At 62.2% G+C, this 23,382-nt stretch overlaps 6 protein-coding genes across 7 annotated transcripts in view; 2 read left to right on the top strand and 4 right to left on the bottom strand.

The window, feature by feature from the left end:
* Positions 1-23,382, top strand: part of ap4s1 (adaptor related protein complex 4 subunit sigma 1) — a 79,884-nt gene that overhangs the window by 46,217 nt on the left and 10,285 nt on the right. The gene's annotated exons all lie outside the window — the stretch shown is intronic.
* Positions 388-2,602, bottom strand: chp1 (calcineurin-like EF-hand protein 1). The gene is made up of 7 exons (XM_053845070.1): positions 2,276-2,602; positions 2,003-2,075; positions 1,356-1,436; positions 1,168-1,292; positions 1,046-1,107; positions 848-970; positions 388-766 (listed from the first exon to the last, which is right to left on the bottom strand). Exons 1-7 carry the CDS (start codon positions 2,340-2,342, stop codon positions 713-715), a joined length of 585 nt encoding a protein of 194 aa, XP_053701045.1. The 5' UTR covers positions 2,343-2,602; the 3' UTR covers positions 388-712.
* On the bottom strand, positions 3,016-6,441 carry lgmn (legumain). Its single transcript, XM_053845040.1, has 14 exons — positions 6,292-6,441; positions 6,025-6,157; positions 5,650-5,747; positions 4,961-5,042; positions 4,817-4,899; positions 4,675-4,750; positions 4,553-4,615; positions 4,423-4,489; positions 4,250-4,368; positions 4,101-4,190; positions 3,803-4,012; positions 3,573-3,743; positions 3,422-3,489; positions 3,016-3,345 (listed from the first exon to the last, which is right to left on the bottom strand). Exons 2-14 carry the CDS (start codon positions 6,151-6,153, stop codon positions 3,291-3,293), a joined length of 1,311 nt encoding a protein of 436 aa, XP_053701015.1. The 5' UTR covers positions 6,154-6,157; positions 6,292-6,441; the 3' UTR covers positions 3,016-3,290.
* Positions 6,811-17,550, bottom strand: pcnx1 (pecanex 1). Its single transcript, XM_053844987.1, has 33 exons — positions 16,748-17,550; positions 16,073-16,263; positions 15,733-15,977; positions 14,302-15,666; positions 14,106-14,235; positions 13,852-14,039; positions 13,677-13,770; positions 13,548-13,605; positions 13,263-13,477; positions 13,047-13,200; positions 12,935-12,967; positions 12,699-12,870; positions 12,523-12,633; positions 12,363-12,454; positions 12,199-12,308; positions 12,022-12,127; positions 11,694-11,937; positions 11,474-11,615; positions 11,225-11,402; positions 11,033-11,141; positions 10,823-10,952; positions 10,572-10,630; positions 10,299-10,514; positions 9,986-10,239; positions 9,684-9,914; positions 9,412-9,512; positions 9,197-9,347; positions 8,898-9,128; positions 8,553-8,827; positions 7,996-8,153; positions 7,621-7,928; positions 7,414-7,554; positions 6,811-7,351 (listed from the first exon to the last, which is right to left on the bottom strand). The coding sequence occupies exons 1-33, from the start codon at positions 16,898-16,900 to the stop codon at positions 7,211-7,213; spliced, it is 6,486 nt and encodes a 2,161-aa protein (XP_053700962.1). The 5' UTR covers positions 16,901-17,550; the 3' UTR covers positions 6,811-7,210.
* On the bottom strand, positions 17,542-20,775 carry med6 (mediator complex subunit 6). Of its 2 annotated transcripts, XM_053845054.1 has the most exons (9): positions 20,609-20,775; positions 20,211-20,445; positions 19,267-19,426; positions 18,993-19,084; positions 18,555-18,637; positions 18,361-18,469; positions 18,177-18,292; positions 17,847-17,874; positions 17,542-17,781 (listed from the first exon to the last, which is right to left on the bottom strand). In XM_053845054.1, the coding sequence occupies exons 1-9, from the start codon at positions 20,630-20,632 to the stop codon at positions 17,648-17,650; spliced, it is 981 nt and encodes a 326-aa protein (XP_053701029.1). In that variant the 5' UTR covers positions 20,633-20,775; the 3' UTR covers positions 17,542-17,647. The 2 variants fall into 2 exon arrangements, with proteins under 2 accessions (XP_053701029.1, XP_053701030.1); XM_053845055.1 differs by lacking the exons at positions 20,211-20,445; positions 20,609-20,775 and adding an exon at positions 19,949-20,135.
* On the top strand, positions 19,714-23,378 carry LOC128747274 (tetratricopeptide repeat protein 9A). Its single transcript, XM_053845062.1, has 4 exons — positions 19,714-20,112; positions 20,187-21,862; positions 22,123-22,305; positions 22,521-23,378. Exons 2-4 carry the CDS (start codon positions 21,439-21,441, stop codon positions 22,616-22,618), a joined length of 705 nt encoding a protein of 234 aa, XP_053701037.1. The 5' UTR covers positions 19,714-20,112; positions 20,187-21,438; the 3' UTR covers positions 22,619-23,378.

A 23,382-nucleotide genomic window follows, 5' to 3' on the forward strand; every position in this document is an offset into this window, starting at 1 on the left:
GGAGAGGAGGCTCTCCGTGCGGTCACCCTCCAGGCTGCTGGCTTCAGGTTGGACCTGGGTCCAACACCCGGCCCGCCTTCCTGAACGGCAGGTCAGCCACGTGGTAAATCAATGCTGGCGATCAAATATGTGCCGGGCCGAAGACGCTGCCCAGCGCTGAGGTCACCCTGCCTCTTCACTGCCTGAGGGTTGACAGGTTGGGACCGACCACTTCCTACTGAGACGGATCAGTCCAGCAGGAACACGGAGGGGAAAAAAGCCCACATTTAGGGAGGAAAACTGAGCACCGGGGAGTCGCTGCTGAACGGAGCCTTGCTCGGCCGACAGAAGGTCACCTGTGTTTTCAGGAACCTTCGGGGATGCTGAGGACTCCCAGGAGGTCCGAGGAACCGGCAGGCGACTGAAACCACTGACAAACTTGGCACTTCATTTATTAAAATCAACACGAGTCACATGATCAAGGCTAAAACCGAGTGCAGACCCAGCACGGGACCAGCTGAGACTCGGGCGGTGAAATGTTGACAACTACATCTGTTTACATCTAAACAACAACAGGCCATGTTCTCTGGGTATCGCATGACAAGCAGGAAGTGGCTCACAGGAAGTCAGTGAAGCTGAAACAACATGGCGGCAAGAGGCTGCAAACTATTGCATCGACAAACAAAAGGCACCGGCTCCATCCGACCGATCCGAGAGGGAACAGCAGGGGGCGTCAGTGAAGAAACCTGATGCTCATTTTCTGCTCCACATCCACCTTCTCCAGAACCTGCAGACAAACGTGGAGTCGGCCTGAGCTCGGCTGCGGCGGCGGCGGCGGCGGCGGCGGCGGCGGCGGCAGCTCGCTCACCTTGATGAACTCATTGAAGGAGATGGAGTTGTCTCCGTTGGTGTCGGCCTCCTGGATGGTCCGGTCGGCGATGCTGCCCAGCTGCTCGTCCGAGATGTTCACTCCCACCATCATCCTCAGCACCTGCCGAGAGGCGCACACCAGCGAGGTCACATGACCGGGCCCGGGTCAGCAGCAGGACGGTTCCGGCGCGCTCACCTGCAGCAGTTCGTCTCTGGAGATCTTGTCGTCCCGGTCCAGATCGTAGAGTCTGAAAGCAACTGTAAAGAGAAGCCTCATGGGGTCAATGGGCCGGCGCGGGCGGGTCACCAGGCACTCACACAGCAGCTTGTTGGTCCGGCTGTTGAGCGGCTCACTGGACGGGTTCTTGTTCTTCTCGTTGTCCTCGATGGGCCGGAAGTGAGCCAGCGTCCGCATGAAGCCCCGGAAGTTCACCTGGTCCTCTCTGGAAGCAGGTCGGTCAGAGTGAGCGCCTGGGCGCCGCACAAGCGCCCAGCCGCTCGCTCACCCTTCAGGGAAGAAGGCGTTGATGATCCGGTCTCCCAGGGGGTTGATGGCCAGCTCCGGGATTCTCTGGAAGTCTTCTCGACTGCGGAGCGGAGGAGAGCCGGACGTGAGGAAGCTTCCTGCTGCTGCCACGCAGGACCTCCTCGCTACCGTGAGGCGGGCAGCTTCTCCACAACAAGACACCGTGTCTCTCTAGTCTCTCGGATCCGAGCGATCACATGACTTCTGTTTATGACTTCCTCCGCCATCTGACTCATGACCTTTGACCCTGTTATCAGGCCTCACAAACTGGAACACTGATCCGACTTCCTGCTGGGACTATTGTGGGACCAGTGTTGTGACAACTTACGGGAAAGGCGCTCACGTGTGTGTGTGTGTGTGTGTGTGTGTGTGTGTGTGTGTGTGTGTGTGCACGCGTGCGTGCGCGTGTGTGTGGTGTAAATATCCTGGAGGCCACGGAGGCGCCGCTCTGCCATTACAGCGTCTGAAGGTTCTGCTCAGTTAATCACCAACTGGACTCACCCAACCAGAACCTCAGAGCTGCTGCCGTCAGGCACTGTTGACTGTGAACTGGACAATCATTAGGCCGGCTGTTTTGCCCTGCTGGTCTGAGTCACGTCTGGGGCGCGCGCGCGCGTGCGTGCCTACCTGAGCGTGCCGTTCTCGCCCTTGTCCAGGCTCGTGAAGCGACTGTACAGCCGGGTGATCTGACTGTGGGAGACTGGACACAAACACACGGTTACAGCCAGTGACGCCATCTCACCGCAGAACGTCGACGTCACAGCGAAGCCCTGTGCTTGAGCTGCAATGAAACCCAAACTTTCTGGTCCTGAAACTCCACTCACTGACTCGGACTCGGAGCCTCAGAGCCTGGGACCTGAGTGAGCTTCAGCAGCAGTGGGTCGACGCGGTCTCACTCACAGCCGGTCTCTTTCTTGACCTCCTCGATCTCCTCCTCCCGCAGCAGCGTGGACGCTCTGGACCCCATGACGGCGAAGCGGTACCGAGCCGAGGACAGCCGACAGGTGGGTGAAGTGAGCTAGCTGGCCTGCTAACCAGCTAAGGTCCCGAACACGTGACTCTCAACGAACCCCGCGGGCTGCAGCAGATGGACCGCGCGCGTCTCTCGCTGGTGCGTTCACTCAGGCTTCTGAGGCTCCGGTCGTGTAATCACAACACCAGTCCAGTTTCGGTCCGCAAACGCTTCCTGTTTGCTCCAGGGGCGGGGCGACACTGGGATCCGCCCCGCGAGGGGCCCAGCACTTCCGGTCATGACGTCAACTCCCGTTGACTCCCTCTGTCGTTTTATTTTTGTTCATCCTAATGTAATCGTATAAAAACAGTGACACGGCGTGACGAGCGAAACGCGCCGAGTGCTGACGTCACGGGCCGTGAGGCTGGAGGGACGAGCCGTGAGCCCGGAGCAGGTGGAGCGTTTGTCTGGCGCCATCTTCTGTTCTGCCCAGAGGACCTGAAGTGACGTCATCACGTCAGTCGCATCGGCAAAACCACGTCACAAAAACGTTTGGTTTTCGATCAATCGTTCCAGAAACAAGACCAGACAGTGAGGCGCGCAGAAGGATGATCACGCGCACGCCGTCGAGGCGGTGGACAGCGTGGCTCCGACTCCCCTCAGCGCGTCAGTGAGGAAATGAGGAAAGTTTGCAGCTCAAGTTTAATTTCCTCAAAAAGAGAGACATTCATGCGCGTGTCCATGGTTAAAGCAACGATCAACAAAATCTCCGGAGCTCTTCAGTAAAACACAGGTCATTGGCGTTGCCATGGTTACAGCAGGTCAGGTGGCAAAACAGTCTTCACGGTGAAAGTGCTGACATTCTCAGTAAAAAAGGAATCATCATAGAGTTTAAAACACATCATCTGATTGGAGGAAGCGCAGACAGGGGCGGAGCCAGGTGCCGCGGTCCAGACACGGCTCTCAGGAAGTCCTCGGCTGGTTGGAGTGACACACGGCGTCGAGGGCGTCGAGGATGCTGAGGGCGCGCACACGCACACACACACACACACGTCAGTTTGGCTCTGCTGGTGCCAACAGGAAGCGCACGTTACCTTGCAGTGGAGAAGCTTCTCTCACACAAGTTCATCAGAGCGTAGAGGTGCCGCAGGGCGTACTCCAGCTGGAGCACATGACCACAGCAGGAGACGATGAGGGGACTGTCAGGCCACTGTGTGTGTGTGTGTGTGCGTGTGTGAGAGTCACCTGGCTCTTGCTCCAGTCGAAGCACGCCTGTTTGTAGTGTGTGACCGCCGCCTGGTAGCAGCCATGCTGGGTCAGAGTGGACCTGCTGAGGATGATGTGCTGGGCCACCTCCTTGTCCCGCGTCACCATCTCTGCCACCTGACGCATGGTGGCGGCCATGGCCTCCCGCACCTGCACACGCACACACACAGGTGAGCGCGTCTGCTGCCGGCCGGCCTGGCGCCGCCCACCTTCAGCTGCGCGCTGATCTCCGCCAGCAGCCGCCGAGCTTCCGCCAGGTCGTTGGTGGACATCATCTTCCTCTTCAGGATGGCCAGGGGCACGTCAGGGCTGGGAGTCAGGTCCAGACTGCGGACCGGCTGCAGGCTGACGGCCGGGGCCGGGGGGCCCCTGGACTGGACGTCGCCCTGGAACTCGATGAGCTTCATGTGGGCCAGAGTCTGAGGACGGGCGTGCAGTGACCAGCATCAGTGGGTGGAGTCTGATGCTGGTCAGCAGCGGCACCAGCATCAGACTCCACCCGCTGACCTTGTTGCCGAACTGCTGCACGTGGCTGGTGTTGGTGTGACTCCTGACCACCTTGAACTGCTTCATCAGCGTCTCCTTGCGCAGGTCCTCCTGAAAGACACGGGCGGATGAGGCGAGTGGCGGCGGCTCGGACTCGCAGCTTGACTCACGGCGTCCGAGTCCTCCATCCAGTTGACGCTGTACCAGTCTCCCAGGTAGGTGTCCCGCTTCTCGTCGAAGTAGCAGGCGTACGAGGACTCGTGAGCGTTGGCGGCCGTGGTGGCGTAGACTAGAGCACAGGGAGGTCAGCAGGCCGGCGGCCGCAGGGGTCACGTGACCTCACCGTCCATGTCGGCAGGCAGGTCGGTCATCATGGAGCCAGACTCGCAGGCCTCGATGTAGAAGACCATCTGTGAGAGACAGGTGGCACGTGACGCTCGGGTGACGCTCGGGTGACGCTGGCGTGGTCACACCTTCTTGTACTTGTGGTTCTGGTGCATGAAGCGGATGGTGTCCTGCAGGTCCTTGACGTGGAGCTGGAAGAGGCAGACGGACCCTCAGACCACAGCGCAGCGGTCACATGACCTCCACCCACCTCGTCGCTGGGGAAGGCCAGGATTCCTGGGGCGCCGTGGTCGGTGAAGTAGACGAAGACGTGGTCGTCGGGTCCGCTGCGGAGGGGCGGAGCGTCACACGAGGCGCTCGCTCGCTCGCTCGCTGTCATGAGCGGGACTCACCTCTGGAGCACTTTGCCGGAGCCGCCGCTGACCTTGGACTTGTCCCCCTTCAGGACGGCCAGGAAGTTGTCGGGAGTCACGTCCTGCGCAGACGCAGCAGCGTGACGGCGGCTGCTTGTGGGCGGAGCCTGCCGGCTCACTCACCTCGCCGGTGTAGTCCCGGGGGACGCCCTTGTAGACGTCGGTGCCGTTGGGTCTGTTGATGATGACGCCGGGCGTGGGGTTCCTGCAGCCAGAGGAGCCAGGTCAGTGCGTCACCCTCTGTCCCGTCGGTCTGAACCACTGCCATCGTAAACAGCCTGTTTCCGGCCCAGGGATCGTGCTGAGTCACTCTCTCGGCTCAACGCGACCGTCAGTCTGGCAGTTTACAAGCAAAGAGACTGGACGGCGAGTTCAGAAGGCTCCTCCCACTCAGCAGAGCTGGACGGGATGCAGGAAGTCAAGGCATGAATGACGAGCCACGCCACACCCGCACCACTGCACTCTGCTGTGAGCACTGTCCTGCTACAACTGTGTGTGTGTGTGTGTGTGTGTGTGTGTGTGTGGTGCTTTCCCAGCGTCCGGGATGACATGTAATATTTCCCACTGTAACCTTGAGGATGGATGAGGCGGCTCCTTCTTCTGCCCTCACTGCAGCGTGTAGGTCCCAGCATCTGAAACTGTGTTTTCAGACTCTCGGTCGGACCAGAGATGGGGGGGCATGGCGCATGTTGCCATGGTGACCTGACTGGGATGGTGTCCGAGTGCTGAGCGCGTCAGTGCGGAACATGGAAGTGACAGGACGCCGCTGCTTCACTTCCTCCCTGGCCATGTGACCATGCCTTCTCACTCACTCTTCGTTCTGGGCCAAGTCGTCGTACATCATCACCACGATCTGCTCGTCCGGGACGCCGTTCTTGTGGACGATCTGATAGGCGTGACAAGCGTCGGCCTGAGGGGGGGAGCAGAGGTCAGAGGTCACGCACTTCTGGTCCTGCCCTGGTCAGCTGGAGCGGACCTCCTCCGGGGCAGATCAATAACAAACTGCCCAGACTGGTTCTGGGCCCAGCTCCTCACAAGAAGGGTCAGAAGCCGGCCTCAAACCGGGTCAGTGGCGTTGAGGCAGAGGACCCGGTTCCAGGCTCAGGACTGAGACACCTTCCTGGGAGCTTCAGAACCAGCACGGAAACCGGACCTTCGTCGCGGACTCCGTGACTGACTGAACCCACCTGGTGTCTGTAGTTGTACCAGCCATTGGAACCGGCCACGATCACGACCCAGTTCTTGCCCTGGTCCCGGTCCAGCGGCACGGCGGACACGCCGAGGGCCAGCAGCGTCAACAGCAGCAGCCGACTCATCCCGCTGGAGAAGACAGCCGCAGAGTTCGGAGGTCACATGACCAGCGGATCCTCTCTCGGACGGCGAGCTGCGCTAGCACGCGCTCGAATCTCAGACGCACGCACTCGCTCGCTCGCCAAACACGGCGCGTCGCTTACCTTCGGGTTCGTCTGCGTCCGAGCGGAGGAGAAACTGAGCTGACGACGGCGACGCCAGGGACATTTATAGTGACGTCAGCAGGGACGAGCGGAATGCGGCGGAGCAACCAGAAGGCGGGGCTTACGGCATGACGGTCACGTGGTCGACGGGAAGCAAACGCGCCTGAACTTGGCTGAAGTAAACAAACGGAGGAACATCGATCTGTTCCGATGGTTGGCTTGTGCTTTCCACGAACGTGATCGAACCCTGTCCCTGCTGTCACTTATTGACCTTTCCAGAGCCCCGGGGTCACGTCTGTGTTCGAACCCGGAGCTGAAGCCATCCTCGAGCGAGCCACCTTCCTGCTGAACTTTGGCTCCGCTCAAGATCTTAACGAGAGCAGCGTGATGCCGAGTCACATGAGGCCGCCGACTCATCTGCTGGGCACCGGAAGGACAGGCAACAGTGCCCAGGTGGAGCAGCGAACCCGTGACCGGTTGGGTCAACGACCTGAGGCGCAGGAAGCAGGAAAACACGGAGCAACAGATGGAGTTTATTTTCAGTCTAGAAAAGAAGATAAATAAACAGAAGGTGTAAACAGTCTTAGATGTCCAAACAGGTCTTTTGTACGGTTTTGTGTAAATATACCGTTACAGTAAAAACTCTTCAAGTTTATCAAACACAAAACAAGAGATTGCATTGTTTCTATTTCCAAGGCAACGAGTCCATAATAAATAAAGATGGTAGTGCAGCATGTGAAAGAGTGCAACTCGTCGGGACGCCGCACGAACCAACGCCAGCGGCTGCGACGACGCTCTGCACTGAGCTTTTTGGCAAACGAAGAAACGACAGACGGAGAATCGCAATCGCTCGGGGAAATGCATAGAAACTAGGGACTGCAGTGCCGCGCGGCAACACCAGGGGGCACCGCAGGAGGCCTCAGACCTCCGCCCCCAGCTCGATGACGCCGGTCTCCACCACCGGCACCAGCTTGTCGTCCACCTGAACCAGCAGGATGGTCCTGTCGATATGAGAGCGAGACGCCGGGTCTCGGCTGCAAGGCACCCACCGGTGAATCACCTGCAGGGGGCGACAGCAGACGTGGCGGAGTCCGGAGGAGGAGGCGGCGCGTGTGAACTTACGTGTCCTTCCATGCCCTTCAGGGGGCTCCACTCCCTCCAGCAGGTGCGTCCGGCCCTCAGCCTCAGCGTCTCGTCCGGCCACTGAAGCTCCTTCCTCTTGGACGAGTTGATGTTCTCCAGAACCTGGCCCACGTCCACGATCTGCGACAGGAGCACAAGGGCTGACGGCCACCGGCGGCGGCGGCGGAGCGGCGGCTGACCTCTGACCTGAACTCTGTAGGAGATGTCGTCCCGGCGCACGGTGCCCACCGCAGGGTTGTGCTGCTGGCTCAGCGGGTCGGCGTCGCTCCCCAGCAGCCCCACCAGCCGCAGCTGCAGGGAGGTGGGCAGCGTGCGCAGCGACAGCTGGCTGCTGGAGGAGCGCCGGCACGGCTCCAGGCCCGTGGCCGAGGTCCGCAGAGACGAGTGGCGGCTGCCGGCGTAGCGCTGCGACGAGGACTGGCTGGCCACGGAGGCGCGCGCGGGAGAGTGGCGCACCAGGCCGGACCGCACCGACTGGGAGCTGCGGCTGGTTCCTGTGGAGCCCACATGTCAGCCAGGGGCGGGCGGGCGGGCGGCGCCTCCCAAGGCACAACCACTCACCCAGGGGGTGCGGCGGGGGAGGCGCCGCCGCGCCCAGGGTTCCGTGAGACACCGAACTCTGCTGGGAGTCGCCGCCCGTCCCGCTGGACAGGGCGCCGCCGTCGCAGTCCTCCATGTTCCCGCCGCTGTTACAGCCGGCGCCGCAGCCGATCCGCAACCTGCAGGAGGGACCTGATGAGCGGTGGACGTGCTGCAGACAGAGCGGGGGCGCGTGGTCCTTCATGTCACACCACGGTGTCGGGGAGAGCGTCACGCTTCAGTCAGGGACCGATAGGAGGAACCAAGCTCAAGCCGGTTGCACAGAATGGGACCAGGAACCGAGCCAAGTTACATCCCCAGAGACCTGGTGAGGACCGCTCACTTCCCAAAAGCAGTTCTTACAAAGGTGGAAGTACAGGAACAAACACACGTCTCTCGGTCCTCGTCCCCTTGTGGGGACCTCGCCTGGCCATCGCCCTCCCCCTCCCGCCCGGAACACGTGGCTGACCGGAACAGCAGGACCCTGGACCAGACTGGAAGCCTCCAAACCTCGTAGCAGTAGGACAAAAGACACGCACCTGTGCCACGTGTGGACCGCCAAGTTCCGGATGTTGCCGAGGCTGATGGGCGCCCCCAGCAGGCGGCGCAGCTGCGCGTGCGTGTTGCAGAAGGAGGTGGTCAGCGGCGAGACGTAGATGGGGTACCCGATGGGCTGGTCACACGAGGAGTTGATCATGTTGCGCAGCGCCTGCTTGGCGTTCTGGATGCTGCCGCGCTCCGGGTTCCTGTTCCTGAGGAAGACCAGCTCCTGCTGCTGACCCGCCCACAGGCCGCGCACGCACTCCTTGTTGACCTGCGGCTCCAGAGAGCGACCCGTCAGCGGCCTGCCCGCCGGCGCACCACCACTGGGGACCACCACTGACCTTGATGACCCGGAAGCTGAGGTAGCGGCGGTTGAGCGTGATGATCTTGTACTCGTTGGTTCCCTCGTCCAGCACGTGGCGCAGCGCCAGCAGCGACGGGGCGTCGGACAGAACGGCGCTCCTCCAGGCCGGGTCGCCCTCGTGAGCGATCACCAGGCTCTGCTGGTAGGACGAGATGGCCCGGAACAGAACCGCCGGCTCCTCGTACTCGTCCGGCGACGTGAAGTGGTCCTGCGAGACAAGCGCACTCAGACCCGGAGGCACGGCACCGGAGCCGTCCCAGGCCGAGGAGGTGGCACCTGGTGGAGTTTGAGGGACATTCGGATTCCTGGTACCACCACCTTCCGCAGCAGCTCCATGTCAGCGAAGATCCACTCGTCCCGCACCGAGGAGATGCGGAAGTCTCCCTTGAACAAGGCGTGGAGGCCGTAGAGGAAGGACTCCAGGTTGCTGCGGGCAGAGGAGGCGGGTCAGCCCGCGACCTTGCGCCTCCAGAGCCATGAGAGCTACGCACCTGGACATGTGGTGAGCAGCGGTGCCCAGCGCCCGGCGGCCCAGGACACACAGGCCGAAGCACAGCAGCACCAGAGCCGAGTCTCTGCCGCAGTCCAGCGGCTGCACACACACACACACACACCCACACACACCCACACACCCACCCACACACACCCACACACACCCACACACCCACACACACACACACACACACACACACACACACACACACACGCACGGGGGTCAGCAACGGGGGCTCACGTGACCCGGGCCGCAGCGGGGCCTCCGCACCTGAGCCCGCTGGGAGTTGCAGTACTGGATCCAGGCCAGGTAGACGCCACAGAAGCTGTCGCGGGAGACGCCGGCCAGCCGGTGGTCGTAGTCCTCGTCCACGTTGGGGTTGAAGGTGGGGTCCAGGTCCACGTAGTTCCTCTGGCTGCAGGCCCGCAGCCCCTCCCTCATGGTCTCGTTGGCCAGCCAGTCCTCCAGCCTGGGCGAGGCCACCACGTAGTAGACCATCCCCTGAGAGCAGAGCAGAGCGTGACGGCTGGGGGGGTAGGCGGGGGGGGAGGAGGGAGGGGGGCGGCGCCCACCTTGACGTAGTAGTTGGTGAGGACGCGCCGCAGGTCGAAGACCTGCAGCATGGAGGCGGCGCTGTTGTCCGTGATGCTGTAGCCCTCCAGCACGTACTTGGTGACCAGGACCTCCCACGCCAGCCAGCGCTGGCCGAAGGCGGCGTTGAAGGACAGGAAGTGGGGCAGGTGGCCGGGCTCGCAGCAGCAGCAGCCCTCGTCCTCCTCCACGCCCTCCGTGATGGCCTCCACCTCGCGCTGCTGGCAGTAGGTACCTGGGCGGAGGCACCTGCTCAGCTCTCTGCTGCCCCCCGCTGGGCGCGCCGGGCCTCACCTCTGAACTCCAGACCCCGCAGCTGGAAGGTGACCAGACCGTTCCCCATCTCCACCAGGTGGACCAGGGCGTTGAGGTAGTCCGAGGCCAGGATGAAGCAGTCGCCGGTGCCGACGTTGCCCCAGCGGCCCAGCAGCAGGTCGCCACACAGGCTGCGCTGCAGGGAGCGGGTCAGGTGCTCGTAGAAGATGGAGTTGAGGTTGTTGTCGTCCGAGCCTGAGGCACAGAGCACGGGTCAAAGAGGTCACAGAGGTCAGAGCAGCCGGGTCAGACCTGGGTTCCTGTCCAGCTGGGAGGCCAGTCGGGTGTTGGAGTGGTCCACTCTCTTGGTGCTGCCGACACACACACACACACACACACACACACACACACACACACACACACACACACACACACACACACACACACACACACACACACACACACACACACACACACACACACACACACACACACACACACACACACACACACACACACGTGAGCTGGAGGCCCCTGTCCCGGCTTGCTCGCCCAGAACCCACTTGTAGTCTCGCTCCCAGAACTTGACCGGCCGCACGTAGGAGGTGATGAAGATGGCGCTGCCCAGGAAGGGGTTGAGGGGCGTGGAGAAGACGGCTGAGACCAGAGCCTGAACCAAGAGCATGGCCGAGTCTGAGGGCAGCAGGTCAAGGCTCCCACACACAACAAGCTCCGGCCCTGGACCACCCAGACCTGGACGGCCAAGAGGATACGGGGGACGGCGAAGGGCTGGGCGAAGGCGTGGAAGGCGGAGCCCCAGGTGATCTGCCAGGGCGCGATGTAGGTGTAGACGAAGTGCAGCTTGTAGAGGAGCTCCCACAGCTGAGGAGGAGGAAGGGCGGTCAGCAGGGAGGCGCGCTGCGGCGGCGGCGGCGGCCCCGGGCCCGGGCCCGGGCCCGGCTCACCTTGCTGAAGACCACCGACATGACGAAGAGGTCCAGCAGCAGCGTCTCCGACAGGTGGCGGCAGTCGAAGCTGAAGAAGAGGACGGTGAAGAGGAAGGTGACGTACTGGAAGGTGGGGCTGCTGAAGGAGGAGCGCAGCAGCTTCAGCGCCGCCACCGTCATCACCAGAGCGCCCCACCTGGAGCAGAGCCGCAGTCAGTGCCGGCGCCACACACTCGCACGCACGCACGCCAGCAGCAAGAGTCTCACTCTCTGTCCAGCTTTCTGGGTCCGGCCAGGGTCTCGGCGCCGCGGCTCAGCTCGTTGAGGACCACCAAAGGATACAGGACGTTCTTCTCCAGGAGCAGCAGCCAGAGGTGGAGCTTCTCGAACCACATGACGTGAGCGGCATCTGCGGAGACGGGCCAGGCCGCGCTGAGGCCACGCACCACCACCACCACCACCACCCACACCCGCTCCCAGGACTCACCTCGGACCTCGAACTGGTGGTGCTCTCGGGTCTTCAGCAGGGGCTGAGAGAAGCAGAACCAGGGCAGTTGCTTCCGCAGCTGCGGCAGCAGGTAGTGGGTCAGCAGCCCCACCGAGCCCAGCAGAGCGTAGAGGACCACGCTGAGGTACGGCTGCAGGGCGATGAAGACGGTGCTGACGTGGATGGCGAAGTACAGAACCGCCATCACAACGCAGACGATCAGGTCCGACTGAAGGCGCTCGTTCTAAACAACAACAACAACAACAACAACAAGACGTCAGCGGCGTCCACCCCTGGACTTCACCCCTGGTGAAGGTTCTGAACCCACCAGCGAGGCCCGGAGCTTCTCGGGCAGCGGGTCCTGCACCTCCGCCAGCGGGTCCTCTGGGTTTTTGTCCTTCAGGTCCGGTAGAAGTTTGGACTGGAGCAGAGAGCTGCAGGAGGGGAGCAGCAGCAGCAGAGGTCAGACCACTCCCCGCACCCGGGCCCAGAGGCGGGCACTCACAGCAGCACGGCGGGGTCGCTGCTCTGTCGGCTCAGGTGGTACGACAGCGCCACCAGCAGGCCACAGAAGACGGAGAACAGGACGGGGATGTGGTGCGGCTCCCAGGACTCCTGAGACACAGGGGCGTCAGGTGGGCGCTCCAGGGTCCACAGTCAGCAGCTCACCTTCAGAGCTCCGTAGCAGAAGCCGTAGAGCAGCGCCACAGCCAGCGCGCTGCGCAGGACGGCGTAGAGCGCCGCCGACAGGCTGGTGGAGGCTGCGCACGCACACACACACAGACTGGTTCAAGCCGACAAGCCAGGCCGAGCCCACACCAACTCTCACCGTTGCCCCCAAACACGTGGACGTCCAGCTGCTCCAGGGCGTAGAGCAGGAAGGTGTTGACCTGCGGCAGGAGGCCCATGAAGAAGACCACGGGGAAGCAGAGCGTGAAGACTGAAAGAGACGGAGGCTGTCACGGCGCCGCACCGGAGCCTTCTGCCTGCAGGCGGGCGTCTCACCGAGCAGCAGGTCCCGCGCCGAGGCCAGGACCAGCGAGCTGCTGAGGCCCACGCCGTAGAGCGAGAAGCGGGCGCCGCCCAACCTGAGGCTGCCGTGGTGCAGCAGCCAGATGAGGGCGCAGCAGAGGCAGAAGTAGACGGGGCGGCTGTAGGCGATGATCCGGTTGTGACCCTGAGGAGAGCAGGGCCGGGTCAGCGCCAGGGTCAGGTTCACTAACCCCTCGCTGCAGACTCACGTGCCGCGGCGACGACGAGTCGGGCTGGACACTCTGCGGAGGAGAACCGAGGCTGGCTCAGTGGCCTGTGGCGGGTCGGGTCGGGTCGGGTCGGGTCGGTCCAAAAACTCACCTTCAGGAGAGAATAGTGGCAGCTGGCGATGACCAGGCAGAACTGAAAGACCCAGATGTCTGTGAAGAAGCCATGAAGCAGCAGAACCGAGCCCAGGAAGGCCACCAGAACCGCCAGAACCACGGCCAGCACGTTCTCCAGCACCTCGCGGTTCCTGCAGAGCCCAGAGGAGCAGACGGCAGGCTTGTTCTCTCCTGGATCTGAGGCGCGACCCACCTGTCGAACAGAGCCAGCAGCGTGAGCCGGTCGAAGCGCAGCCCGACCCAGAGGTACGGCAGCAGCCACAGACGGTAGTGCTGCTTGACTTTAGCGGCGGCAGACGACGCACTGTCCCCGTGACCCGGGGGGGCATCCTGGAGGTCGGGACTCAGGTCCGGGTCCTGGTGCTCCAGCAGCTCGGGGTTCATTCGGATCAAGCGGTTCAGACGCAGCTGAGGTCAGCGGGAGTCAGTGTCACGGAAGAAAGGACGGAGCGGAGGACGCGAGAGAGACACCACTCACAATGTCGTTGGCATAGCAGCGCACTGAGGTAGAGCTGGAGAGGTGAGAGGTCGCGTCCCTGCAGGAGACAAAGGTACACTAGCAGAGCAGCTCCGCTCCGCACGCCTCGGCCCGGACCACGCCACCTACCAGACGTTGTTGGAGGCCCGCCGAGTCGCAGGCTCAAAGTTGACCAGCGACAGGTCGCAGCCGGCCGCTTCGTAGAGGGGCGGAGTCAGCTTACCTGCCAGTCAACAAGAGCGTCAGGACCGACTCGCTCCATCCGGCACGGCAACAGTCACGGAAGCCACTCGCTGGTTCTCACCAAAGTCGTCCTGCAGACTCCCCGCGGCCGACGTCTTGTCCTGAGCGCCGTCCAGCTGCGTGCTGCCGTTCCTGACCAGCAGGGACGCGCTCGCGCTGAGCACGGTCACCTGGGACGGCGTTCTGGACGGCGGGTTTCTCACCTGAGAGGTCAAAGGTTGGGAGGCCGAGCTGAAGGCCTCCTGCAGACTGAGGATCAGAGTGGCGCCGTCAGAAGGGAGGGCTGTGAGCTGATCATGTGACCGCCCGTCTCACCTGAGAGGAGATCCAATGAGAGAAGTGGGAGGAGTCGGGTTGCTGCCGGCGTTGTGGCGCCGCCGCACCGCTTGCCGCCTGAATGTGCTACGCTCACGCCGGAACACCACTGTGTCCTCGCTGGCCGGAGCTGTGGAGGTCAGAGGTCAAGTGAGCCCGGGCCAGCGCGTAGCCGAGAGCGTGCGTCGACACTCACCACGCAACGTGGCAGCGTCCGCTTCGCTGTGAGCCGTCGGGTTCGGGAGACTGCTCCTGGACCGAGTCACGGACTCCAGCTGAGAGGCCCGGCCCAGGAGCGAGGCCGCGTCCAGAACCTCTCCTTCTTTGGCTTCCAGGTCCGACTTTGAGGTGGTGAGGGCTCTGGGTCCGCTCGGAGCGTCCAGCCGGGCCGGGTCATTGAGGCAGGCCGCCGTGCCGCTGTCCAGGCTCAGAACCCGGGCGTGTGTGCTGGGGGTGCGACGAGAGATGCGCCGCCTCCCTCCGGTGCGCGCCGCCGTCTCGGACCCGCCTTTCTGGGCCCGGTGACGGGTCCGAGAGCTGACGCTGGACGAGCTGCCGGTGCTGAGGTGGCGAGAGTGAAGACTGGAGCGGTCGCTCGGGTCCTGCTCGCCGCCCGCCCGGAGGGACACGTAGTCCCGATGGCGGCTGGCGTCGAAGCTGCTGGCTCGCTTCTTGCTGGAGCGCCGGCGCCCGCTCCGGCCTGCCGACAGGGAGGCGGCCCTCTGGACCGAGCCGGCAGACTTTGGCTGACCATCCCCCGCCACGGAGCAGCCGTCCGCCCGGGTCCGCTGGGGTTCCGCTGAGGACCGGGACTCGGGCTCCTCCGCCGTCAGCTCGTTGGCGTGAGGGTTCTTGTTGGCCTCTCGGGAGGGCAGGAAACCTCTGGGGGTCTTGGGGTCGGGGGGTCTCTGGCGCTCGTCCCCGGACAGGGACAGGAGGCTCTCCACGTGGGTGGAGCTGGTCTGCTCGCTGTGGAAGCTGCTGACGGTGCTGTTGGTGTCTCGGTCCGTGCCGCTGCAGTAGCTCTCGGTGGAGCCGCTGCTGCGGCTGCTGAGGCTCCTCAGACTGTCGGCGCTGCGCTCGCCCCTCCCCTGCCCCGCCTCCGCCCGGTACAGGCCGGAGCAGCCTTCCCCGGCTTCCCGAGAGGACGAGCGGCCGACGCGCTGCGAGTCTCTGGGACGGAAGCACTCCAGTCCTGAGGTGGAGGCCAGGCACGCCTCACCGGGGCCAAGCGCCTTGGCGCTCTCCATCTCCCGAACCGGGTCCAAGCCTCCTCGCCTGGGCGGAGGGAAGAGGGCAAAGTCCGGCAGACACGGGTCCGGGAACGCCGAACCGGCCGAGCTGGACGTCCGGGGCAAACCCCGAGTCCGGAGCTCCTTCCTGAAGGTCTGGGACTGGGAGGAAGTGTGGGGGGTCAGGTCCGGGTCGCGGTACGCGGCGTAGTTGAAGAGCTCGGCCGAGTCCCGGGACATTTCCGACGGACCCAGGGACGCCGAGAGCTGCAGGGAGGCGAAGGAGTGGTTGGGAAGGAGGCAGAACATCTGGGTGTCCGACAGCAGCTCTGAGAGACAAAGCAGCCAGGTCAGCAGCCTGTGGCACCTGAGGCCAGGGCAGGGCAGGGCCTCACCGTGATCCTGACTGCAGCTCTCCGCCAGCGTCACACCCATGTCGTCCGACGCTCTCCCGGCAGCCCGGGCTTGGCTGGAGACCTGCCCGGGAGCAGAGCTTCTTACAGACCTGTGGGGGCGCTCCGGAGCGACACCCACCTGCTGGTGAGAGTCCACCCCACTGTAGGAATTCCTGGAGCTGCAGTCGACCGGAGGAGTCTCCTGCCGGACGAAGTCCGACATCTCCATCCCTCCTCCAGGATCCCTGCACACACACACACGCACACAGAGGTGTGTGTGTGAGGGGTCATGCGCGGCCCGGGCTGACGACAGCTGATACAGCACACACACAGGTCTCACCCCGGGCCGTTGCTGTCCTCCGTCAGGTCCGACCCCCCTCTGGCGGCCTGGTTCCTCTTGCTCCGGTGGTCCACCACCTCACCCTCGTCCAGAGCGTGGTGGAGCCTGTAGTTGAGTGTCTTCAGCAGCAGGAAGATGGCGGCGATCACACCACAGTAGATGCCCACGATCACCACGGTGGGCGGCAGGACCTGGGCAGGAAGTGATGTCACAGCATGTCTGACCTCTTCAAGTCCCCGACTCTTGGGAGCGTGACACTGGTGACGTGTGTGCGCGCGCGCGGCCGACTGGTGCTGGGCGGTCCACTGGGTCCATCCCACTAGCAACACCGGCCAGGCTGGACTTGAGACCAGGACCCGGAGGCTCCACCAAGGCGACACTACAGAGGAGCTTCTGTGGAGGGAGGGGGTCAGCGCCAGCAGCGCACCTCCACCATCCAGACGTCCTGAGCACACACATCCGGAGCAGCCGAGCTTCCAGGATGTGGGTGTGTTGAGCTCGCTATGAGACACAAACAACAACAACAACACCAGGACGAAGGACGGACGGACGCCAGCGTTGCGACCCTCTGTGGACTGGGGTCCGAGTCCAGCTGACTCCACCAGGGCGTCAGCACGGCGTGCCAGAGCCGGAGCAGCCCGGGGCACTCACTCACTCACTCACTCACTCACTCACCATGTAGAGGGTGAAGGGGCAGCAGAGCAGGAAGAGCCAGATGTAGAGGTGCAGCGCGTTCACGAAGGTGCTCTGGTCGGGGTCGTAGTACCAGCCGCCGGTGACCGAGGCCCAGACCCCCTGCCTCAGGATCTGGAGGGTCTGCGAGCCCATGCTGCCGCTGCCAGACACAAGCAAGCGAAGAAGAAGCCCGTCAGGGGCCTGAGGACGCCTCTGCAGCCATCTTCTCTGCCGCCCTCCAGACTACAATCCCGGCGGCCCCCGCGCCATGCGCGTCTTCTTCGACGATTCCTCGGCGCACTGATAAAACCGGACTCACGGGTCCCCAAATGACCCTCTCTGTCCTGGTGCTCCGCTGAGGTCACGAATCCTGCTATCCCCAAGTCATCACGACAAGTTGCATCGTCGGTGACGTCAGTAAAGCGGAAATACAAAACGGAGTCATTACGACCCAATTCGAGCGACGCCGCTCAGCGGCGCGGCGGTGTAACTGCAGCCTTGTCTTTTCTCCCGCCGTGTTTTCATTGAGCGTCCATCAATCGATGACTTAAAGCGACTCCGAAGATTGAAGACCTTAAAAAGGAGCCTCCAGTCGGGTCGCACTGGCTCTTACAAACGTACACAAAGGGTTAGGCTTGTTTCCAGTCATTGATGTGGAACAGGGTCCGACACCACGCCGTGACTCGGGCGCTCGCCGGGGCGGAGGTCCAGCCCAGTGCTCAGTCAACACTGGAGGCCCAGCGGCCACCACCTGGTCAAACTTCATCCAACAACTGAGGAGCAGGTTCACGCCAGACATTTGAGCAGCATTTTACTACAAAAGAGTTCAACCAAACAAATCGCGACGGAGCTCCACAGTCAGGTGATGTCACCACGTCAGCCGGCGGTCACGGGCTGACCTCACTGCAGCCTCGCCCGCTTCTCTGGGGGCGGCTTGCTGGCGGGCGTCTGGCCCGGGGTCTTGCTGGCGGCCGGCTCCCTCTCCTCCGGCTTGACGGTCTCGGTCGGCGGCTCCGGCTCCTTCTTCACCTCCACTGTAGGAACCAATCGGAGGTGAGACGGCTGCTGCGGCCTGCAGGAGGTGAGGAGGAGGGGTTACCTGGGATGGGCTTCTCTCCGGGTTTGGGCTGGAAGAGAAAAGGAAAGTTGAGAATCCAGGGAAGCTTCTGCATTCCCGTCCAGATCACGACCAGAGAGGGGACCGTCGTGACATGTGGACTCCGCAGAAGGTCCATGAGGAACAACGTGCGTTTGTGGGCCGGTTCTCCTGCAGCTCTGCTCAGAGCCTTCAGGGACATTTCTATTTTCCTTTCCCTTGATTTCTGACTCTCTAATGTGGCGCGGCAGTGGCGACGCGCCTCAGCCACCTCGTGTGGACAGAACAACGGCATCCCAGTGCCTGTCAATCATGAGCGTCACACTACAGTACCTGGTAGAAGGTCGGTGGGAACTTCGACCTCAGGTCCAGAAGCAGCGTGTCCACACGGTGGCGCTGAAACACAGAACTGGGCTCCTCCTTCTTTTTCGTCTTTGGCTTCACTTTTTCTGTCAGAAGACACATTTGAAGACAGCGGGTCACAGCGGGGTCAGCGTCACAAGGAGGCCACACAGACCTCTCTCCTCCTGGTCCTTGAAGTGCCACCAGTAGCCCTTGGACGGGTGGTAGCGGCAGTACGACATGGCCTCGTCAAACGCCGACTGGATGCCGTGAACCGCAGACAGCTGGAGAGTGAGACAGGCAGCTGTAGTCATGAAGCGTGGCGACTGCAAACAGGGATCACGCCGCCGCGGCGTGCGTCCCACTCACCGCCCGGGAGCTGATGACCGAGCCCAGGTCCGGCGCCTGGTACACCACCCCGATGATGATGTAATAGTCGGCCAGAGGGACCACTGCGGAGACACAAACATGTGCTGATGCGGAGCCGCGTCTGAGGGACGTCAGGACCATGGCAGATGAACCCACCCTCCACTGCCTCTGCTCCACATGAGTGTCACCTGTTCGATCCGGCTCAGTCGAAACATTTCTCACCACAGAAAGTCATTCAACAAAGGCAGAAACAAGCCAGTTTCCATGTCGTTTTGTTGGATACGATTCACCCCAGAGAGACAACAAAGGAGGCGACAGTCGGAAATGAAGACTGTGCAACGGTCACAGCGGCTCGTGACCAACATGTCAGAGACGACCACAGAAAGTCTAGCGCGTCTCTGACGGCGGCCACCTTCAGGCAGAGCCGCCACAGCTCACCTTGTGTGGGCGACTGCCGCTGCTGCTTGCGGATGATGTAGAGGATGGGCTCCTGAGCGTGCAGCAGGATGTACTCCACTCCCACCATCTGACTGTGGGCAACACCAGCAGAGATCAGCCCCAGCTCAGGGGTCACCACGCCCCCCGCAGCTCCTCTCAGAGGGCCGTCACAGAAAAGACACCTTCATACAAACCCCCAAAGCCCCAGTCACAGGGACCGTGGAGGGCCACAGCAGCAGCTGCTGCGGCGGCGGCGGCGGCTCGGTGAACTCACTTGAGATGCTCCAGAGACAGACGCTGCATCTTCACCACCTCGTTGTTACATGTGCGGTCGTAGAAAGGGTTGCTCCTCTCGGAGAAGTAGTCCAGAACGTTGCCAGGGTTGAGGATCGGAACCCAGCCGCTGTCCACCCACGAGATGCCCAGCAGGTTATCTGTCAATCAAGCACCAAGTGCCATGATGTTGTGGCTGCGAGAGGAGCAGGACGGACGGACAGACAGACAGACGGACGGACGGACGGACGGACACTCGTGACAGGCTCCTGTGTCTCTGGACTTGGCCAGAGACACAGGAGGAGCTGCGGAGCGGTGAGAACAGGCGACCCCCACCCCCCACCCCACCCCCCGGACCGGTCTCATGCCTTCACTTGAACACGACCAGCGCCAGGACTGCTGGGCTTGGACGAACCCCTCGGGACCGTCTGTGCTGCAGCTCTGGGGACCGGGTGGACCGGGGCTCACGCTCGCTGTCACGTCCGGTTGGTCCAAAAAGCGTCGGAAGCGACAACAACGGGATCATGAAGATCAAAGCGCCGCCGCCGTGAGCGTCGGTGGCTAAACAACAAAGCAGCCGAGTTCCCGGAAGCTTTGTTCCGCGGGAAACCCCGCGCCCGGCGTCATCATTGGCGAGTATGACTCCAGCACACGCGTGTCTCTCATTAAAAATACCAATTTACCTCTGAAGTCCACCGACGCCATAGTGCGCACACGCGTCGCGGGGTGATGACGTCACCACCCACGGCTCGCAGCGTGATGGCGTCATATGTTGCGGAAGTCTTCGAGGACGAGGTTCATCGTTCGTAGCGTGGGATTTACTGACAGACGGCCGGACTGAATGAAAGTCAGTGAACAATTCTGAAGAGATGTCACTGAGAATGCAGGTATTTACTGACTCCATCACTGAACCCACCACAGCAGAACCAGCCGCCCCCCGCTCACCTGCCGACCCCAGCTCTGGCCGGGCCACAGCCGAGCTGGACAGTGAGCTCATGACGGCCTCCAGCGCTCCCACGCTCCACTTCAGCTTCGGCCCCATCGAGGCCTGGCTGGTCATCAAAACCCCAATGAGCTGCAGTTCCTCGTCCTGCTGGAGCGAGCATCTCTTCCTGTGGAGAGCAGTGGAGGAGCTGGGCCTCCTCCCTCCGGCCCCACATTCAGCTGGACACTGGGCCCCCTGGAGACAAGCAGCAAAGACACCTGGTCCTGAAACACGCATGTGACGTGAAGCTTTTCACATTGGCCGGCCAAGCCAGAGGGCTGTTTCAGAACTGCTCGTGTGTGCTTCCTCAGTGAAACAAGCCCTGCACTCTCTCTGAGTGACAGCAAATGGGTCGCACCTGCTGCTCTGCGGCCGTGCTCATCGTGAAGCAGGAATCCGAGTCGGAGATGAAGCCTGTCCTGTCCCGCTGAGGCACCCCGAGCCGCTGGCCAGCCCGCACGCCAACCAGCACCGCGACACACACACACACACACACACAGTCTCAGGCTCGCGCAGGCAGCTCTTCTGACTACAAAGACCAAACTGGTGACGTCACAACCTGCTAAAGAAGCGGCTGCTTCCACCAATCATCCTGCTCCGTAACGGTGTGACTGTGGCCAGTCACGTGACGCGCATCAGCTCCACACCGGCGACCGCGGCCGCTGTGAGGCTCTGAGAAGGGCGGCTCGTTCGCTGCTTTCTAACTTTCATCTCGGCGCAAACTCTAAAACTACACACGGAAGCTCAGCAGTCCTGAGGACGGACACTAACATGGGACCGTCATAATGGCCGCGCCTCAGCCTGCTGCTCACGCGCCACGCCATCACCACACGGGGGCGCTAACGAGGAGTCGAGAGAAGCAGAACGTTCTCGCTGCTGAATTGTCCCAGTGATTGAGACGGACCTCAGTCGAACTCAGATGTGCGAGAGTGTGCGTGTTCAATCCTGGTTTTGTACAGAACACCTGGGTTTCACTTGGAGTCCTGGTGTGTTGTGGAAGGTCCCCACAAGGCCAGCAGTACCAGCAGGTCTGTGTGAGGGGGAGCGCGCAGCCTGCTCGGGCGAGTGAGGACACGCTGGGTGATCGTGATCTCGGGGAACATTCCTGCTGAGAGCGCGCGAGGAGTCGCGCAGCGCAGGATGCGGGGACGCTGCTTTCCATCCTGCGGCTGAAGCTGGAGGCGCGACATGTCGAAGGCGAGCGTGAAACAAGCAGGCAGCGGTGGAGCGGCGAGGCTGCAGGGCGCCCAGCCGCCCGGCGGCCGCGGAAAGGACGCGCGGCAGCAGCAGCAGCAGCAGCGGCTGCTCGGCAGCGCCATGGTCAAACAGCCGACACACACCGAGCCCGCTGACGTCGTCAGGCGCGCGCTGGACTTCAAGAGCCAGGGGAGCCAGTGCTACAAGGACAAGAAGTACCGCGAGGCGATCGGCAAGTACCACCGCGCCCTGCTGGAGATCAAGGGCCTGTGCAGGGTCCTGGGCGACCCGGAGTCCGGAGCCAAGTCCGCAGCCTCGCTCCTGCTGCCCTCCATCAGCAAGTCCAGCACGCTGACCGACGAGCAGAAGGGCGCGATGGAGACCGCCGAGCTGGAGTGTTACAACAGTCTGGCAGGTGGACGCACACGCGCACACACACACACAGCCTCTATCCTTGCGGGGACCTCTCCTGGCCATAAACACGTGGCTAACCTGAACCGGGACCCAGTCTTCATCCTCAGATGGAGGAGGCTGGGCCTTGTTTGGACCGGCAACACGGTCCTCACTGAGCCAGATTCCCTCCGCAGGAGTTGGTCCTCTCAAGAATAGCTGAATGACTCACAGAGGCGTTGCACATGACAGGAGAGGCTAACCCCGAGCCCCTGCGCCCCCCAGCATGCCTCCTGCAGATGGAGCTGGTCAACTACGAGCGGGTCAAGGAGTACTGTCTGAAGGTTCTGCACAAGGAGGGCCAGAACTTCAAGGCTCTGTACCGCTCCGGCGTGGCCTACTATCACCTGGGAGACTTCCAGAAAGCTCTTCACTACCTGACCGAGTCCCACAAGCAGGAGCCCTCGGGTCAGTACCGGGGTCGGCGGCGGCGGTGGGCCGCTCCTCCCTCCACAGTGTCAGCTGCCAGCGCTTTGAGACGCGGTCCATGCCCTCCAGCCTGCTCAGGTCAGGAGGTCAGCGTCATCATCGCGGCTGTGACGCTGACCCCGTGACCCCTGCCTGCTGCGCTTCACTGTATCGTGCAGGAACATGTGGTGACGCTTGTGGTCTCTGCCTTCCAGACACCAACGTGGTGCGCTACATCCAGCTGACGGAGATGAAGATCCGGCGCAGCGCTCAGCGGGACAAGAAGGAGGGTGGCCAGGCCCTGGCTGTCTGAGGACGCCTCACGTGTGACTGATGTCATCACGGCTGCCATCTACCTTCCCCGGAGAAACCAGCGCGGCGTCAAGCTCTTGTCTTGTTGGGTTGTTCTTGCACAGAAGCCAATTCATCTGAGCCCACTTTGTTCACAGAGGCGTGTTTTCTGAACCTTCAACTCCACCATGATGAGCGTGAGTCTTGCGGGTGTCTTCTTTGTCCAAACGTCTTGATAGCTGGATGAAGAATGTGATGATTTTGTCACTGACGAGTTTGTCAACTGTGTAAATAGATTTGGGAAGCTCAAGGTTACTTTCAGAATAAAAGCCTGGCCACACTGAAGTCTGTCTGTGGATTGTGCTTGTTGTTGCTGAGCGCTGCTGATGACGCGCACCTGTGAATAAACCACAGCTGCCAGTGTTGCTGCGGCGTCGCACTCCTCGTCCTCTCCGTCAGGCGGTTTGTTGCGGCGCCACAGCCGCGCCCAGCTGACAGTGAGTCACTGATGTGAGTGTCATGTTTCAGAACTAGACAAACAAAAGATGCCAGAGGATCAACGCTCCCTACACCTCAAACACACGGGGTCCTCTCCTGGCCATCACCCTTTCCCCAGCCTCTGCCCCTAAACACACGGCTCACCTGAACCAGGACTGGGACCCAGTTATTTTGACGTCTTCACCCTCACGTTGAGGCTTAACCCCACTGGACCTCACTCGGACAGACATGCTCAAACACACCCACACGCTGGCTGCTTAGTTGCCATGCAATCACACCTTCACTCAT

The sequence above is a fragment of the Synchiropus splendidus genome, chromosome 16 (genome assembly GCF_027744825.2).
Source record: "Synchiropus splendidus isolate RoL2022-P1 chromosome 16, RoL_Sspl_1.0, whole genome shotgun sequence".
Lineage (NCBI taxonomy): Eukaryota > Metazoa > Chordata > Actinopteri > Syngnathiformes > Callionymidae > Synchiropus > Synchiropus splendidus.

Coding starts and splice junctions, on each gene's coding strand:
- med6 (XM_053845054.1), bottom strand. CDS start 20,632: ATGAGCACGGCCGCAGAGCAGCAG. Junction 18,638..18,992: donor GCGGCAGTCGCCCACACAAG/GTGAGCTGTGGC, acceptor GTGTCTCCGCAG/TGGTCCCTCTGGCCGACTAT. Junction 17,875..18,176: donor TCCCACCGACCTTCTACCAG/GTACTGTAGTGT, acceptor TTTCTCTTCCAG/CCCAAACCCGGAGAGAAGCC.
- lgmn (XM_053845040.1), bottom strand. CDS start 6,153: ATGAGTCGGCTGCTGCTGTTGACGCTGCTGGCCCTCGGCGTGTCCGCC. Junction 4,013..4,100: donor TGCAGCAGTTCGGCAACAAG/GTCAGCGGGTGG, acceptor GCCCGTCCTCAG/ACTCTGGCCCACATGAAGCT. Junction 3,490..3,572: donor TCGACTGGAGCAAGAGCCAG/GTGACTCTCACA, acceptor CATGTGCTCCAG/CTGGAGTACGCCCTGCGGCA.
- LOC128747274 (XM_053845062.1), top strand. CDS start 21,439: ATGTCGAAGGCGAGCGTGAAACAAGCAGGCAGCGGTGGAGCGGCGAGG. Junction 21,863..22,122: donor GTGTTACAACAGTCTGGCAG/GTGGACGCACAC, acceptor TGCGCCCCCCAG/CATGCCTCCTGCAGATGGAG. Junction 22,306..22,520: donor CCACAAGCAGGAGCCCTCGG/GTCAGTACCGGG, acceptor TCTGCCTTCCAG/ACACCAACGTGGTGCGCTAC.
- pcnx1 (XM_053844987.1), bottom strand. CDS start 16,900: ATGGGCTCGCAGACCCTCCAGATCCTGAGGCAGGGGGTCTGGGCCTCG. Junction 12,968..13,046: donor GCCACTATTCTCTCCTGAAG/GTGAGTTTTTGG, acceptor TCTCCTCCGCAG/AGTGTCCAGCCCGACTCGTC. Junction 11,403..11,473: donor CCCAGAAAGCTGGACAGAGA/GTGAGACTCTTG, acceptor GCTCTGCTCCAG/GTGGGGCGCTCTGGTGATGA.
- chp1 (XM_053845070.1), bottom strand. CDS start 2,342: ATGGGGTCCAGAGCGTCCACGCTGCTGCGGGAGGAGGAGATCGAGGAG. Junction 1,437..2,002: donor GGCGAGAACGGCACGCTCAG/GTAGGCACGCAC, acceptor TCCGCTCCGCAG/TCGAGAAGACTTCCAGAGAA. Junction 1,108..1,167: donor CCGGACCAACAAGCTGCTGT/GTGAGTGCCTGG, acceptor TTCTCTTTACAG/TTGCTTTCAGACTCTACGAT.